The sequence below is a fragment of the Pelodiscus sinensis genome, chromosome 19, assembly GCF_049634645.1.
Source record: "Pelodiscus sinensis isolate JC-2024 chromosome 19, ASM4963464v1, whole genome shotgun sequence".
In the NCBI taxonomy this organism is placed as follows: domain Eukaryota; kingdom Metazoa; phylum Chordata; order Testudines; family Trionychidae; genus Pelodiscus; species Pelodiscus sinensis.
Window position 1 is genome coordinate 1,459,935 of NC_134729.1, and position 18,306 is coordinate 1,478,240.

At 50.0% G+C, this 18,306-nt stretch overlaps 1 protein-coding gene across 1 annotated transcript; it reads left to right on the plus strand.

Annotated features, from left to right (window-relative positions):
* The first annotated feature begins 1,570 nt into the window (after positions 1 to 1,570).
* On the plus strand, positions 1,571 to 14,546 carry LOC102462266 (keratin, type II cytoskeletal cochleal). Its single transcript, XM_006122697.4, has 9 exons — positions 1,571 to 2,216; positions 4,417 to 4,628; positions 5,553 to 5,613; positions 7,884 to 7,979; positions 9,302 to 9,466; positions 10,473 to 10,598; positions 11,530 to 11,750; positions 12,950 to 12,978; positions 13,071 to 14,546. The coding sequence occupies exons 1-9, from the start codon at positions 1,656 to 1,658 to the stop codon at positions 13,625 to 13,627; spliced, it is 2,028 nt and encodes a 675-aa protein (XP_006122759.2). The 5' UTR covers positions 1,571 to 1,655; the 3' UTR covers positions 13,628 to 14,546.
* The last annotated feature ends 3,760 nt before the right edge of the window (positions 14,547 to 18,306 follow it).

The window sequence follows — 18,306 nt, forward strand, 5'->3', positions numbered from 1 at the left end:
TTGAATGACACAAACCCTCTCATTAAAGAAATTACAATGAATGTCAAATGGGTGTGCCATACAGAGCAGAGCGAGGGAAAAATTAGTTTCAGATAGAATTTTAAACTTTAAACTGTCCATTCTGGTTAGTTTATTGAGCTTCTCCAGTAATTACTTGCTTGACTCCAAGAGGAGTGCCAGCCAAAAATGACACATAGATGTTGAGAATAGCAAGACACAATTTCTCCCGGAGAACTGCTGCCCATATGTTCAATTGGACTATACATGCTTGGCTATGTATGCCCAAGAATTATTCACACATGATCTGTGTTGCATATCTAGAGGTGTAAGACCGTGTGGGCTTATAACAATCCATTCAGTATCCCATGCTATGCTATGCTATCCATGGGACACCCACATCTGGAATATTGCGTACAGATGTAGTTGCCTCATCTCAAAAAAAGATCTCTTAGCACTGGATAAGGTTCAGAAAAGGGCAATAAAAATTCGGAGGGGTTTGGAATGGTTCCCATATGAAGAGAGATTAAAAAGACTGGCACTTTTCAGCATAGAAAAGAGAAGATTAAGGTGGTGGTGGGGGGGGATATGATAGAGGTCTATAAAACCGCAACACATGTGGAGAAAGTGAATAAGGAAACGTTATTTCCTTGTTCCCATAACAGAAGGACTAGGGGTCACCTAATTAAATGAATAGGTTTGAAACAAACAAAAGGAAATTTTTCTTCACGCAGCACACTGTCAACCTGTGGAACTCCTTGCCAGAGGAAGTTGTGAAGACCAGGACTTTAACAGGGTACAGAAAAGAACTGGATACATTCATGGAGGACAGGTCCAATGATGACTATTAGTTAGGCTGGGCAGGAATGATGTTCCTACCCTCTGTTTGTCAGAGGCTGGAAATGGATGACGGATCACTGGATGATTCCCTGCTCCGTTCACTCCCTCTGGGGCACCTGGCGTTGGCCACTGTGGGAAAACAGGACACTGGGCTAGATGGACCTTTGGTCTGACCCAGAATGGCCGTTCTTACGTTTCGTGACATGCATGTCTTCCTTCTCCCATGAGCCGATCACTGGCGTGTGCCTATTAGCAGAATCCAGCTGCTTGAAAGATCCCAAACAAATGGACCAACACCACAGCCCAGAACTCTGCTGTGGTCACCCTTGCGGTGCATCCGGCCCGATAGGGAGGTGGTCCCTGTGCAGGGCTCCCAGGCACTATGAAAACCACTCACAAGAAGAACCTCCCGCCGTGGGTCCTCTTCTATAATTAAACAAATAAAACGGTGGTGAAACGCTGGAGTCTGTGGAGGTGTTTGGCTAAACTTATAATTAGACTTTTAAGGAAGCAGATTAATTAATTAAACTATAAACCCTGAAAGGGAAGCTTGCAAGCCAAGCATATATTTTAATTCCACCTTATTTCATGTGTAATAGAGCGTTTGTGCCGTTTGGCCTCTTTGAAAGCCATTTCTTGCTGGCAGGCAGGCCAAACCCACGGCATGTAGCTTAGCTTTACGCATCCCATGCTGCTCCTCAAACCTATATAAGGGGACGTCTCTGGACTCGATTCAGAGGAAAGCTCTTTCCTTTCCCCTCTTCTCCTGCTCTGCTGCTGGGCTGATCCGGCTTCCTCCTCGCCTCCAACAAGCCGCCATGAACCGCATGTGCTTCTCAGCTGGGTCCCTGGGTGGCCGAAGATGCTTCTCTTCGGCGTCGGCGATTTGCAGCCTCGGCGGAGGCCGAGCCAGCGTTGGTGCCGGGCCGTGGCCTGCAGGAAGACGTGAAAACGGTGGCTTTAGCAGCACAAGTGTCTTTGAGCTGGGGAGAAGCCAAAGGATTTCCTGCGGTGGAGGCTATGGGATTGGGCCCTGCGGCCCGTACGGCGCTGGGGGGTATGGTTATGGGGCAGGCCACGGCAGCGGAGGGGGCTTTGCTTATGGGAGCTGCGTGGGCTCCGGCCGTGGAGGTTATCGCGGTCCCTGTGGCTTCGGTGGGTATTCACCCTACCACTTCGGGAGCAGCGTGCATTACGGGGTCGGGCACGCCGGCGCTGGAGGCGCCCACCGAGCCGACGGCATTCAAGGCGTGTGCATCCACCCAGAGCTGCTGAAGCCCCTCTCCGTGGGGGTGGACCCAGAAGAGCACAAAGTGCGAACCCACGAGAAGGAGCAGATCAAATGTCTCAACGATCAATTCGCCTGCTTCATCGACAAGGTGAGAGTACAAAGCGCCTTTCTCTTCTCCTGGAGCTAACCCTCCCACCCCCCCGCAGACCAAGACCCAAGCTTCCCCAGAGGCCAGAGCTGTCTGTCTTTAGTATGTTGGGCCTGGCCACTGACGGCCCATGTGGTGTAGGAGACGTTGATATTGGCTTGATAGCTTAAATGGCTTGATATTCCTTTGCTCCTTGGATAGAAGGCTAACTGGGAAGCCATAGCATCTCTTCATGTCCATTTGAAATGAATAGGCAGCAGGTTTAAAACAAACTGAAGGAAGTGTTTCTTCACACAACACGCAGTCAACCTGTGGAACTCCTTGCTGGAGGATTCTGTGAAGTCCTAGACTATAACAGGGTTCAAAAAAGAACTAGATACATCCATGGAGGTTAGGTCCGTCAATGGTTAGTCAGGATGGGCCAGGATGGTGTTCCTGGCCTCTGCTTGTCAGGGGTGACGGGACAGATCACTTCATGATTCCCTGTTCTGTTCACTCCCTCTGGGGCACCTGCCATTGAGCACTGTTGGCAGAAGGACCCCGGGCCGGATGAACCTTTGGGCTGACCCCATCTGGCCGCTCTTAGGTTCTTATGCTCTTATATTTCCGTGCGCTACAATATGCAGAAATACACAGAGATGTAACCGAGCAAAGTGGTCCTTGCTCAACAGCTGCGAATCTCATTCTCTGATCGCTGATTTCACAGCCTTATTCTGAGGTTCGGGTGCATGGCAAATCTCTCAGCTGCTGTTGCTGAGATGGCTAAAATCCGCTTCCTGAAAGGAACAATGGCGACACCCAAAAAGGGATTTCTGCCTTTTGGCTTTTCTGTGGCATTGGGCGTTCCAGGACGAGGTGGCTGTGCTTGTCAGCTTCTTTTTTATTCCCCCACTATGACCTCTCCCCGGGGCTGTTTTCTGGAGCACTTTTTGAATGACTCAGTGAAGAGTAAGAGACGCTGCTTTGTTCCTGGGAACTCAAGAGGCGACTTGACCAGAGTTTATGAACCTTTTCACCAGGTGGAAACAATCTCGCGGAGAAAGGCAGAACTAGAGCAGAGGGCTGGAAGCAGCCAGCTGGCAAAGGGAAATTAGAACTAAGGCACCGGTGTTTAACCGTGTTCGCCATTGGAGCCAGCTGCCATGGGAAAGGCTGGATTCTCCAACTCTTGGGGTATGTCTAAACTACATGGCTCCGTCGACAGACCCTTGATGTCTCTAAATCAAGACCAGGAGCCTTTTTGGAAGATGCATCTTAGGGACAAATTCTGAGCTCCAGAGAGGGGTAAATGAATTATAGACTCATAGAGCTGGAAGAGACCTCAGGAGTCAGCAAGTCCAGCCCCCTGCCCAAGGCAGGACCAATCCAACTCAATCAACCCAGCCAGGGCTGTGTCAAGCCGAGACTTAAACACCTCTAGGGATGGAGATTCCACCCCCTCCCTAGGGAACCCAGCCCAGGGCTTCCCCCCCTTCTAGGGAAATCGTTTTTCCTAATCTCCAACCTAGACCTCCCCCACTGCAACTTGAGCCCATTGCTCCTTGTTCTGCCATCTGTCACCACTGAGAACAGCCTCTCTCCATCCTCTTTGGAACCCCCTGCAGGGAGTTGCAGGCTGCTCCCAAATCCCCCCTCCCTCTTCTCTTCTGCAGACTAAACAAGCCCAAATCCCTCAGCCTCTCCTCGTTGGTCATGTGCTCCAGCCCCCGAATCATTTTGGTCACCCTGCACTGGCCCCTCTCCAGTGCACCCACATCCGTTCTGTAGTGGGGGACCCAGAACTGGACACAACACTCCAGATGTGACCTCACCAGAGCCGAATAAAAGGGAATAAATGGGTGAAATTCTCTGACCCGTGTTTTACGGCAGGTCAGATTGGAGGTTTTATTGGTCCACTTTGGGTTTCAAATCCATGAGCTTTTCCCATGGACAGTTTTTTGGAGCACTTCTCATGGAGGTGGATTCGCTAAGCCGACATACGATCGCTAGCGGTCTCTTCACTGCCGCCTACAGTCACACGGCTGCATCGGTGGAGACCTGCCCCAAATTAACACATTTCTGGGGTCATCTTCCACCCCGAGAGCGACGGAAAGTTGCCAGAGGCCTACAGTTCGTAAAGAAGCAGCAGCAGCAAAGCAAAAGGAAGTCTCGGATGGCAGGTTCTTAGGGGTTAACGCAATATCGCCCGCTTGGCTTTCAGGTCCGATGCCTTGAGCAGCAGAACAAGGTGCTGGCAACCAAATGGGAACTCCTGCAGCGGCATGCCGTGCCCCCCAGGCGAGACCTGGTGCCTATTTTTGAGAATTACATCTGCCAGCTGAAGAAACATCTGGAAGGTTTGGTGCACGAGCGGGCGCGGCTGGAGGAGGAAGAGAAGACCGTTCAAGATGCGGTCCACGAGTACAAATGCAAGTGAGTGCGACAGGGAAGTGCCCGGAAACGGGACCCTGCGGCGAAAGGCGCCGTGGCGCGCGTGGGAAGCGAGCCGGGAGAGCGATTCGCAGGCGTTTGAGTCAGCAACACATAAACCAACCTGCTCTTAAATATCTCCAGAGATGGAGATTCCACAACCCCCCTAGGCAATTTATTCCAGGCTACGTCTACACAGGCATGATTTTCCGAAAATGCTTTTAACGGAAAAGATTTCCGCTAAAAGCATTTTCGGAAAAGCGCGTCTAGATTGGCAGGATGCTTTTCCGCAAAAGCACTTTTTGCGGAAAAGCGTCCCTGGCCAATCTAGACGCGGTTTTCCGCAAAAAAAGCCCCGATCGCCATTTTCGCCATGGGGGCTTTTTTTTCGGAAAACAGTCCTGTGCTGTCTACACTGGCCCTTTTGCGCAAAAGTCTTTCGGAAAAAGACTTTTGCCCGAACGGGAGCAGCATAGTTTTTCCGGAAAAGCACTGCTGATTTTACAGGAGATCGTCAGTGCTTTTGCGGAAATTCAAGCGGCCAGTGTAGACAGCTGGCAAGTTTTTCCGGAAAAGCGGCTGATTTTCCGGAAAAACTTGCCAGTCTAGACACAGCCCCAGTGTTTAACCACCCTGGCAGGCAGGAAGTTTTTCCTAATGTCCAACCTCAACCTCCCTTGCTTCAGTTTAAGCCCATTGCTTCTTGTCCTGTCCTCAGAGGCCAAGGAGAACAATTTTTCTCCCTCCTCCTTGTGGCACCCGTTTAGGGACTTAAAAACTGCTGTCATGTCCCCTCGCCGTCTTCTCTTTTCTAAACTAAACAAGCCCAGTCCCTTCAGCCTTCCCTCCTAGCTCATGTTCTCTAGACTTTCCATCATTTCTGTTGCTCCTCTCTGTCATGTTGTTGTTCTTACATTCTTCTCGTAGGTATGAAGAGGAAATCAACAAGCGCACGCATGCAGAGAATGAGTTTGTGGTTCTCAAAAAGGTAAGCCGGGCTACGGAGGCAGGAAACAAAACAGTTTCCTTTGAAGGGGTGGGCATTTCACCTTGAAACCCAGTGCAAGACCGTGCCCTCCACTAGTGGACATGGTTGTATTTCTGTAGGGAGAGACCATGCTGAGTAACTGGTCTGCCACAGGGGTAATAAAAGACTGAATGAAAACGCTTTTGAACTCACTGGACTGGAGGATATGACTGGGCAAACCTTGCCCCAATGTTCTCCACTGAGAATTGTTCCCCCCCCCAATCCCATTTAATTTTTTGATTTGGAGAGCAGTTGGAGATAGGGTAAAAAAAGGACCCATAATTTTTAGATTATGGAACCATAATTTTTAGTTTAGATAAAACTAAAAGTTGAACCTCTCTAGTCCGGCACTCTCTGGTCCGGCAACCTCTGTGGTCCGGCATGATTTGAGTTCGCCAGATGGCCACTTAGCATGGGTGTGGCCAAGTTTCCCACGGTCCCATAAAGTTTGTTTACAGCTGCCAGGCCTGGCTTTGAGTGTTCTGTGCTATTATTTCGCTCTAATTTACACCCCCCGCCCCTCCCGCGCCATGTCTTCTCGGAGCACAGCAAGCAGTGGCCGTGTTGGTAATGCTGCTAGACAATATCGACCTCCCATGGTCCAGCAAATTCTCTGGTTCGGCCCCGGTCAGGTCCTGAGGGTGCCGAATTAGAGAGGTTCAGCCTGTATCAAGTTCTTAGGTGCTTTCACTTTGGAACCAGCATGTGAATAATCATGTTTTCTTGTTCATGTTGGACCATCGCTAATGAGTACTGGGTTTTATTAAATCACCTCCAGATATACTTTACCCTGTGTCAGTGCAGAGGGATGAACTACTCGGTGACTTTTTGGGGAGCTTTCTGGCCCTGCATTTCTACGATCCTGGAGTCTGGCTTTACATGGCCGACAGAGATTCCCCTTGAGAAATCTGTCGGCCACAAATTCAGAGTAGGCAGCTCCCATGTCAGTTTGTCCCTCCCCACCTCCCGACCCGACAGGGAAAAGAAGAGCAGGCCTGGTTGCCAAGAGTGATGTAAAGACAGGGGTACCACCTAATCAGGTGCCATAGCAACCCCCTGGTGGCATCCCCCAAGGCGCTCAAAGACATAGAAAAAGAAAGTCCATAGTGCCTGCTTATTACCTACCTGGAAGAGGCTTACGCCTCTTTGAGGCTACGTCTAGACTGCCATGATTTTCCGGAAATACTTTTAACGGAAAAGTTTTCTGTTAAAAGCAGTTGCAGAAAAGAGCATCTAGATTGGCACGGACGCTTTTCCGCAAAAGCACTTTTTGCAGAAAAGCGTCCATGGCCAATCTAGACGCACTTTTGCGCAAAAAAGCCCCAATTGCCATTTTCGCCATCGGGGCTTTTTTGTGCAAAACAAATCTCAGCTGTCTACACTGGCCCTTTTGCGCAAAAGTTTTGTGCAAAAGGAACTTTTGCCCGAATGGGAGCAGCATAGTATTTCCGCAAAAAGCACCGATTTCTTACGGTAGGAAGTCAGTGCTTTTGCGGAAATTCAAGCAGCCAGTATAGACAGCTGCCAAGTTTTTCCGGAAAAGCGGCTGATTTTCTGGAAAAACTGGCCAGTCTAGACACAGCCTGAGAGTGTAAAAGGGCCATAACGTAACAGTGAATTAAATTTACACTTGATATAAGACCCCTGTTTATGGCCATGCTGATGTAAAGTGGTCTTTGGGTGACCACGCAAAAAGCTGTTTGTTAAAAGAAGGCCATCATCTTTCCATGGATTCGGAAGATACTTAGGCCAGGCCCACACTAGGGGGGGAAGTCGGCTTACGGTACATAATTCCTGATGCATAAGAAAATGTAGCAGGAATTGTGTACTTTAAAAATGATGAAAACAAGGTACCTTAAGCTGAGCTTCAGCACCGTCCTCACTTCTAGGGGTTAATGGGAGGAGCTCTCCCTTTGATTACCCTTGCTCCTTGTGAGGAGTAGGAGTTCCAGTGTGGCTGGGAACACGCTCAGTATTTGATTTAGCAGATCTTTACTAGACCTGCTAAATCGAACTCCGAAAGATTGATCCCTGTAGTGTTGATCGTTGAATTGAAGACGTGGCCTTAGGCTATCCCCTATGAAACACCAGAGGGTCTGGAGAGAGCCTTACATCTGTGACACCCTGCCCCAAAAGCCTGACCTGTAGAAGTCTGTGAGCTTCCTTCTGGTAACTGCATTTCTCCGTGTCTGAATCAATACCCTTTCTGATTGCATGTGGCTGCTTTGCAGGATGTGGACTGTGTTTTTATGACCAAAGAGGACCTGGAGGCCAAGCTGCTGCAGCTGAGACAGCATTTGGAGTTCCTGAAATGCATTTTTCTTGAGGTAGGCTCTCTGCCCACTGTAGCCGCATGGATATTGGCCCCAGCGCAATAGTCACCCGTGACTTTTCTGAGGCTGCATGAAGGGTCGTTACGATGAGGTTTAATGCAGGCAAAATAATTTTCTTTATAAAATTTGTGGCCACTCCTAGAAAACATTATAGATCACCCTTTACACCAGGTATTTCTTTATGAACAAGAACTATTATATAACAATGCCATGTGCTTTCAGACATGTCTGGAGACAAAGGGACAGGGTGTCTTGTCTACATCTGGTTGGGAAATCAAGTTTATTTTTGCCTGGAAAAAATTAACTTTTTGTTGAAGCAGTGAAAACCAGACACTCAAACAGTCAAACTGACATTTTTTTGGAGGAAAATATTCAACGGTTCAGATTTTCACTGTTCCAGCAGATAACTATGGAAAACAGCTCCTTTCTGCTAAAAAGGTTTCTTTAGACAGAAACTCAATTATCTGCCAGAAAAAAAGCTTTGTCTGAAAATGTTTAGCAGCCGCAGTCATAGATGTTGGGTCTTTGCGACTAACAGATTTATTTGGGCATAAGCTTTCATGGGTACAAATTACTTTGCCAAACTCCTAGTTGTTTTCGCAGGTACAGAGTAGGCCAAGGTCTATCTTAAAGGGGAAGGTCGAATTAAATTATGCAACTCCAGCTCCGTTAATTACGTAGCTAAAGTTGATGTACCTTAATTCCAGTTTCCCCATCATCCCCACAGCAGGAGACCAACGGGAGCAAACGCTCCTGTCGGTTTCCCTTACTCCTGACAGGAGCAGGAGTACTGGTCGCTGACGGGGGCGCACTCTGAGTTTGATTTAGCAGGTCTTTGCTAGTCCTGCTAAATCAAATTCCAGGAGATTGATTGAGATAAGCATCAGTCTTGCTCAGCATGAAGATGTAGCCTAACATGGCTAGCCCTTTGATGATATGAGGTGCATGGTAGTAGAATTTCACGCCCGGTGTCTCTGCCACACAATGTTCATAGTCTGAAGAATGATAAAATATATGATACTCTGTAATAGCTGTATTGTAAATCTCTACAGCCTTCAACAAAATGACACTTGGAGGCAAGTAGGTGCCACCCACCAATCCTCACACTCTACAGGAGCTGGAAACAGACCAGCTACTGGGGTAACTCAAGCGTTATTTCTGAGTTAAGGGAAAACTTTTTTCCTTGGAGATCAAATGTACCTGCGTAGAATTTGGCCGAATACATTAATGGCACAGTTCTTGATAAGATGGGTAGGGATCTGTACGTGAAGGGGCTCTAATGTTCGGACCTGGATGAGACGTTATGCAACTTGCAGGAGCGTGCCCAAATGGATGGCCAACTTTGCGACACCGCCATTGTTTTGGAAATGGACAACAACCGAAATCTGGACCTCAGCGGCATTATCCACAGCGTGAAATGCTGTTACGAGGAGATCGCGCAACGGAGCAAAGGAGAAGCGGAGGCTTTCTACCAAACTAGAGTGAGTAATCACATGGCCATGGGGGGCAGCGCCAAAGCCGTAAGGTGGTCACGCTAGTACTTCCCCAAAATCACGAGCACAGGACGATTTCCTTCTCCTGGAAGCAGGAGACCTGCTGAAAAAACACCACCTTCCCTCTCTGCAAGTGCAGACACATATCTTCTGACGAGGTGATGGACACCCAATAGATTCCTCTCCCGTCTGCTCAAATAGAATTGGAATATTTGTGACGAATAATCTGCCACATCTACCATTCTACTACAAAGCAGTGATCGATAATTAGGAGACTCTTTCCCAACTTTGATCTGTGATTGATTATTTTTATTAAACTCCAGGTATGGATTATGGACTACCCGAACGCATAACAAAACCATCGTCCGCGTCTAGAAGAGTGTTCCGTCTACGTTACTTAAATTTGGGCCCACCCATGAACGCCATATGGCGCCTTGTCTTGTTTGCACTCATATAGTGTGTCTAGACTAGCAAGTTTTTCCGGAAAATCAGCCGCTTTTCCGGAAAAACTTGGCAGCTGTCTACACTGGCCGCTTGAATTTCCGGAAAAGCACTGACTTCCTACCGTAAGAAATCAGTGCTTTTTGCGGAAATACGATGCTGCTCCCATTCGGGCAAAAGTCTTTTTTTTGCGCAAAAGGGCCAGTGTAGACAGCAGAGATTTGTTTTCCGCAAAAAAGCCCCGATCGCGAAAATGGCAATCGGGGCTTTTTTGCGGAAAAGCGCGTCTAGATTGGCCACGGACGCTTTTCCGCAAAAAGTGCTTTTCTGGAAAAGCGTCCTGCCAATCTAGACTTGCTTTTCCGAAAATGCTTTTAACGGAAAACTTTTCCGTTAAAAGCATTTCCGGAAAATCATGCCAGTGTAGACGTAGCCATAGTGTAGCTCTGTATTTTCCCGTGAGTGGAAGTCTGTAGGCGGGTCGCAACAATTGTTGCCCATCTTGGACCGGATGCTGTTCATTGACAGCGATTCTCTTGTGTCTGGATTTCAGCTTGAGGAGTTGAGCACTAACCGGGGAAGATTCTGCGATGACCTGAAAAACATCCAGGGTGAAATAACGGAGCTGAAACACGTGATCCACAAGCTGCAGGGCGACACTGACAAAGTGAAGAAAGAGGTAGGACAGATTCGTTGGCTGGCGTGCACGCTCCTGTGTTGATTGCTCTGACCTAGGTGTAAAATTCACAGCTGTTCAGAGGACCAGGACCAAACTCCTGGGCCCGGGAAGTGCCAATTCCGAATAAAACCTGATGGTTGGCATGGGAATGAATTTCACCTTTGGTGAGCTTTGCCACTTACTTGGGAGAGATCTCATAAGATGCTTGGTTTTGTTTATTATTAACATCTCAGAGGGCCACTGAAAGTGCTAACTGGGAACCAGGAGGTCCCTCGTTTCAGGCAGTTCGCTTGCTTAGCATCTTCTGGCTCCCAGAACATGAACTGAAAACCGGTGTTACGTGAAGACGCGGGTTTGCAAGTTTAATGTTGCTGCGGACAAAAAAAAAGAAAAGAAAAGAAAAGAAAGACCAGTGGTTGAAGGCCATCTGAGATGAGTCTATTACGATGCTCAAATGGGTCTATTACGATGCTCAAATGGGTATTTAGAGACGTTATTTCCTTGTTCCCATAATATAAGAATGAGGGGTCACCGAATGAAATTAAAAGGCAGCAGGTATAAAACAAACCAAAGGAAGTTTTTCTTCACGCAGTGCACGGTCAACCTGTGGAACTCCTTGCCACAGGATGCTGTGGAAACTAGGACTTGAACAAGGTTCAAAGAAGAGCTAGATAAATTCATGGAGGTTAGGTCCATTAGTGGCCAGGATGGGTAGGAATGGTGTCCCTAGCCTCGGTTTGTCTGGGAATGGACGACAGGGGAGGGATCATGTGAGGATTCCCTGTTGTGTTCCCTCCCTCTGGGGCACCTGGCGTTGGCCACTGTGGGCAGACAGGACACTGGGCTGGATGGGCCTTTGGTCTGACCCCGTCTGGCCGCTCTGATGTTCAGTATTGATGAAGAGCTGCACCGTGACTCTTTATCCGCGCAGATTGCCTGTCTGCAGACCGCCATTGCCGACGCGGAGCAGCGCGGTGACCTCGCCCTGAAAGACGCCAGGGAGAAGCACATCGACCTGCAGAACGCCTTGCAGCAGGGCAAGGACAAACTGGCCTGCATGCTGCGGGACTACCACGAGATGCTGAATGTCAAGATGGCCTTGGATATCGAGATAGCGACCTACAGAACGCTGCTGGAGGGCGAAGAGACCAGGTGAGGGCACCACAGACAGGTGCTGGGGCACGGTCCCACTTCAAGGAGCCCTGTTGGGGTCCGCCTGGCATGTTAATATGCTCAGTAGGAAGAGCAACCTCCAGACGTAGACACTGATGGAGCGGTGGAGGAAGAGGGGGTCTCACGGCAGAGATAGAACCCTAACACTGGAAGGGACCTCGAGAGGTCATCGAGTCCAGTCCCCTGCCCTCCCGGCAGGACCAAGCACCAGCTAGACCAGTGTTTCTTAAACTGTACGCTGCGGAGAAGAACAGAATTAAAAATGGCCGCCCTTAAAGGGACAGGCGACCTTTTCCTTTCTTTTTTTGCTCAATAACTTTCCTGACCTTTTTTTCCCAATAACGCTCCCCCCGTCCCTTTTCCCCCTGCCCCCTTTTTTTTTCTGCTCAACAAAAACTCCTTGGTGTCCCTTATAAAAAAATTATTGTCCGGTGTTAAAAAAGTTTAAGAAACCCTGGTCTAGACTATCCCTGTCGGGTTTCTGTCCAACCTGCTCTTCCATACTTCCAGAGATGGAGATTCCACAACCTCCTCAGGCAATTTATTCCAGTGTTTCACCACCCTGATAAAGTTTTTCCTAATGTCCAAACTAACCCTCTCTTGCTGCGGTTTAAGCCCATTGCTTCTTGTCCTGCCCTCAGAGGTCAAAGAGAGCCATTTGTCCCTCTCTTCCTTGTAACACCCTTTTAGGTACTGGAAAGTCCCTCTCATATCCCCTCTCAGTCTTCTCTTTTCCAAACTAAACAAGCCCAATTCTTTCGGTCTTCCCTCGTAGCTCATGTTCTCCAGACCTTTCATCGTTGGTGTAGCTCTCCTGTTTCTCCCCATCTTTCTTGAAACGCTTTCCTGGGAGATATTAGGGTTACATTTTTGAAACTCAACAAAGCGACTTAGGCACTCATGTCCCATTTTCCAGTGTGAAGCAGGCTTTTGAGAGGCTAAGCGCCGTAGATTTTGAATGGCCCATAGGTTTCCGTAGCTGGAATTTCCAAGCGCACTCAGTCCTCACCAGATTTTTTATGGGATTTTGGTGCCTAAGAACCTAGAGGTCTCTTTTGAAAAGAGGATTTCGGCTCCTTGAGCCTACAAGTTCGAAAATTCCCCAGAGGGCTCCTGGGCTGTGGGTTTCAAAGGTCAAATGGGTTAATTTTCTGGTGTGTTTTTTCTCCCCTTGGCAGGATATGCACAGGAAACCCCGCCAACGTCGGTGAGTAAACTGCCGAGTCGCCTTGTTTCCGTAGTTCTTCCAGCGCGCTGACACGGCTGTTCTCAACGCCTGCTCATTTCTCTCTCCCCCAGCTGTGGTCAGTGGTGGGCACCCTGTCGGGGACTGCAGACCCCCCTTTGGAGCGCCATGCGGCCATCTCCAGGGAGGATTCAGCCACGGGCCAGGAGTTTTCGCCGCCACTGACGGATTCAGCGCCCAGAGCGCCGAAGGCATCGCCAGGATGGGCGGGAGCTACGGCGCCAGGACCGTCGTGTGTTCTTCCGGGAGGGGGTTTAACGTGGGGGGAGCAGGCAGCTGCGGCGTCGGGTATGGCATGGGGGGGTTCAGTTCCGGCAGCGGGGGCTGCAGCTACCGACGTGTGCTCAGCTCTGAAGTCTCGGGCGCCGGAGGCGAGGCGGGAAGCCATTCCGTGGGCGGGCCCGGTTCCGTCGGGGTGGTATGCGGCTCCGGGGAGGCAGCCGCCTGCGGGGAGGGGGCCGGGAACGTGGGTGGCGCTCATTCTGCCATGGAACATTTCGGCACGGGAGGCGTCGGCAGCTTGAGCGGGGGGATTCACAGCAGCGGAGGGGCCTACTCCTCGGGCATGCGGATGGTGTCGGTCAGCTGCGGCCGAAAGATCCTCCGATAAAAGCCCCCCAAAGAGCCTCCCTTGCTGGAATGAAAAATACCCCCTGCCTTCTGACAACCACCCTCCACCGCTGACAGGAACCCTGCCTTAGAGAAACAGCTCTGTCCAACGCCGCAGTGCCGACAGACACCGTGTCCTTCGCAGAGTAGCTTGATGCAGCGCTAGTCCTACTGGCTTAGGCAACGTTGTTTAGTTCAGTGCGCCGGTGGCTGTCGAGAGGCAGTACCTTGGCTAGCAAACCCGTCTCCTTTGCCTGATAATTTTGCCCTTCTCCCCGGGTTTTTCTTGCATGACTGTCACTTGGGATCACATTGCGCTGGGACCCAGAACTTTCCTCCTCCCCTGGGGCCGGGTGAAGCATTTCAGAAAGGGAAGGTTCCAGATCCACCTTCAGCTATCTCTGAGGCCAGCTCGACACTAGGGGATAAGATTGAATTAAGATACGCAACTCCAGCTAGCTAGAGGCGATGTACTTTGATTCAAACTTTGGTGCCACCACCACAGCGGAAAGCCAAGAGGAGAAACGCACCAGGGCGCCCTCGGAGTTCGATTGAGCGGGTCTTTACTAGACCCGCACAATCGCACGCCAAAAGATCGATCTCCAGAGTGTCGATCCACAGGTGAGGATCGACGTGGCCTTCACTTCTCTCATGACACCAGGAATCTGGGGGAAAGGGGATGTGAGGTTTAGCTGGTTTGGATGAGTTTGCCTAATCGTTCCCATGACATTGGCTTCCTTGATTCGATGTAATTTGCTCAAACTCATTTTGTAAGTGATTCCTCTGCCGTGACTGTTCCTGTGTGCACATTGGATGGAAAGGCCTGTGCTTTTTCTGTATGTACAACTGGAGCGCTATCGACTGTCCTTGGCTGCCTATGGACCCCTCTACCCTTTCTGCTGTATCTCCAATAAACTGAATGCACCATTCAAACTGGGTTTCTCCAGGGTTGGTTTTTTTCACTCCCACCTGAGGTTTCGAACAAGGTTACTCCTGGCCAAACAGAAACCCCCACGTCGGGTGGCTTTGTCAATAGGGGGATACAATTTCCAAGAGCGCCTGTACGGCTGAGCCTGCCTTTCAGTGAGGCTGTGAAGCAGATTCTCAAAGACTCCCATTAAAAACTACTGGGATTGCGCTGTTGAACGGCCGTTTTTCCTCTCAGAAAAGCTCCCCTAGGATCCTCAGGTCCTGACCCACAAAGGTAGTGGAGGTGGCTGGAAACTCCAGGCTCCTTTGAATCTCGGCCCTCCTCCCCGTCAGCGGGCCTGGCCCTGGCTCTGTGTGACCCCTCTTGCCACGTTCTGTCCACGTCTCCGCCTCACCCCTTGTCTCCACCATTGACCTCCCGACCATTGGCCTTGATGCTTTGATTCTGCTGCCCTGGCAGGCCCATGGCTCTGACTCTAGAATCCAGGCCGGCCTCGCTTGGAGGAGCCTAGAAAATCGGGGGGACCATGTGATCCACACAGCCGGTGTGAGGGGCCCCTCCACAGCGAGTGAGACCGGCCCCTCGGAAAGGGAGCCCCCGAAGCCAGCCTGCCAAGGGCCGGTGCCAACCAGAGAGGTATATCCTCTCAGCTCCAGGCCTGTCTCTACGTGGGAACCTAACGTTCCCAAGGCAACCACAGCGCAACGCTTTACACCAGCTGAGGGCCTGGTCTCATGCACCGGGTGCCCACGAAAGGCCTTCTGCTCTTCGGCGCTTTGGATTTACACCCCCGTCACTCCATTGGCTCCGGAGGAGGAGATCCGGATTGCCAGGGGTGTGAATTCAGCCCTGACCCGGCAGTTTCCTCTACACACACATGAGGGAGGGATGGTCGAGGAAGGGAACCGGGGCTTTCCCCCAGCCCTTGCATTACTTGCATACCTCACGCCCAATCAACCCAATGGGAGCGGGAGCCAGATGTGAGGTTCCTCGCTTATGCCGGGCCAGGCCACACCCTTAATCTCCTATTTCTTCCCCTGTATTGAACATCCAAATTGAACTGCTTCATCAGCTTCAGGGTAATTCTCCTTCACGGCGACCAAACCAGCCTGGAGGGACTCCGACGCGCCCATCGTCCTTGCTTGCGGTGTTTCGTCTATTGCCTCCAGTAGCCAATGCGTTCGAGGTTTATGAACTCGGGGCAAGACCTCCGAGGACACACATCTGGCCCCAGGCTCCGTCCGTGCGCTTTTACACCAGCCGAGAATTTGGCCCTGGAATTAGAAGCTGGATTTCTGGACTCAAACATTTACCCGCCTAATTTGACGGCACGGGCAAAAATTTCTTCGTTTGACTCTCGGTGGTTTCAAACCAGCAGTTGAGCAAAGCACTTAAGTACGGAACTTGTTTTGCTTTAAGCACGTAACTCCCGCTGGACTTAAGCAAGTAGTTAAGTGCTTTTCGGGCCAGAGAAACCAGGTCAATAGGCTTTTAGGTCTTAGCCCCCCAAACAGCTTCAGTGCATGAGGTTGTGTCTCTACAAGGCCGGGAACTGACACGGCAGTGATCGATTCACCGGTTATTGATTTATCCTGTCTGCTTAGGCAGGAGTTCTTGGACAAACTGACTGACAGACGGACAAACCCTCTCAAATAGATAGTAGATTTGTACTGCTGTAGGGTATGTCCAGACTGCATCCCTCTGTCAGCAGAAGGATGCAAATTAGGCAGGTTGACGCTGCAAATGAGGTGGGGATTTAAATATCCCATGCTTCATTTGCATAAAAATGGCCGCTGCTTTTTGCCGCCGCGGCACTTTGTCGGCAAAAAGCGGCGGTCTAGAGGGGGATCTGTGGAGAAAGAAAGCCTTTTTCGACAGATCCCTTATGCCTCCTGCAAGGAGGTTTACAGGAGCTGTTGAAAAAGGCTTTTTTTCTCGACAGATCCCCCTGTAGACCGCCGTTCCCGTAGTGTCTAGGAACCCCAGGCCTGGATCCAGGCCCCATTGCGTGAGGTGCTGCACAAACCCAGGAGAAAAAGGCAGTGACTTCCTAGCTTATCATGGGCAAATGAGTGTGAGAAATGCCATGCCTCGCTTTTCTGTGCTGTTTTTCATCAGTAGTTCCCAAAGCAGTTCACATGATTCACATTTATGTGTACAAATGAGGAACCAGAGACAGAGCGTGTTGAGAGATCTTGCCACAGTCACCCACCTAAGCAAGGAATGGAATCCAGGTCTCCCGAGGGCCCAGGCTCTAGCCACTAAGCCATACTACCCTATGAGCAATCAGTAGGAAAACGGCACCGCTCCTAGTCCCTCAACAGAGCTGTCTCCATCACTGATCGTCACGCCAGGGCGGCTGCCAAACAGCTGTTCTCTGCCTCCAAGCCAGGAATCCTGGTGAAATTTGTGTTGAGCATTGGTAAGGAGGAGACTTTTAACGGCACTAGTAGGATATTAATTTCAGTCAAATTAATTTAGACAAATCTCCCATTCACCTTGCTAATGAATGCATTGTTTTAGCTAGGGGCGCTTTGAAGCGAATATAAAACGCCACATGCATAGGTGATCCGTGGCAGCCCTGAGGATTATGCCCCTGCCAAAATTTTAATTGCTAACTGGGGAGCCCCCACATGCCCTCTCCTACCGGTACCCCTCCCCACCCGGCACCAGGCACCCCTGACCAGATGGATCAGCCAGGAAATTGACGTATTCCACTCCTCTCTGTTCCTAGCTGCACACACTCTGAATTGGTAAAACTAACTAGCATACTGGGTCACCTCGTTATTTGTGTCTGGGCCTCACGCTCAAGAATTGGGTTTTGTTGCCACCCGGCACATGCTCACTCACCGGCTCTGCATGACGGCCATGGGGGGCGAAGGGGTAAGTGAAACCCACGTAGGAGAGCTCCACCGGGGTGTGAAATGGATCCTCAAAACTCGGCTCATTGTGCGGAGTAAGTTCATGTCGAAGCAACATTGTTTTGCTGCCGGAGAATCCAAGACTCAATGTGCAGCCACAGCCAAAAAAGCAAACAGAATGTCAGGAATCATTAAAAAAGGGAGAGAGAATAAGACAGAGAATATCTTATTGCCTCTATAAAAAACCATGCTATGTCCACATCTCGAATACTGTGTACAACTGTGGTTGCCTCATCTCCAAAAAGATCGCTTGGCATTTGAAAAGGTTCAGAAAAGGGCAACAAAAAGGATGAGGGGTTTGGAACGGCTGCCATATGGAGAGAGACTAAAAAGACTGGGACTTTTCCACTTAGAAAAGAAGAGACGAAGGGGGTGTGTGATGGAGGTCTATAAAATCATGACTGGTGTGGAGAAACTGAATAAGGAAAAGTTAGTTCCTTGTTCCCATAACACATAACAATTGAAATGAGTAGGTAGCAGGTTTAAAACAAGCCAAAGGAAGTATTTCACGTAGTGCACAGTCAACCTGTGGAACTCCTTGCCACAGGATGTTGTGAAGACCAGGACTTTAACAGGGTTCAAAAAAGAACTAGATAAATTCATGGAGGTTAGGTCCATCAATGGCTATTAGCCAGGATGGGTAGGAAGGGTGTTCCTAGCCTCACTCAATGATTCCCTGTTCTGTTCACTCCCTCTGGAGCACCTGGCATTGGGCACTGTGGGCAGCCAGGACGCTGGGCTAATGGGAACTTGGCTCTGACCCCACCCGGCTGTTGCTCCGTGTCTGAAACCGGGCAGCTGGAAAAGGAGCGGTTAGGTAACTGTGGG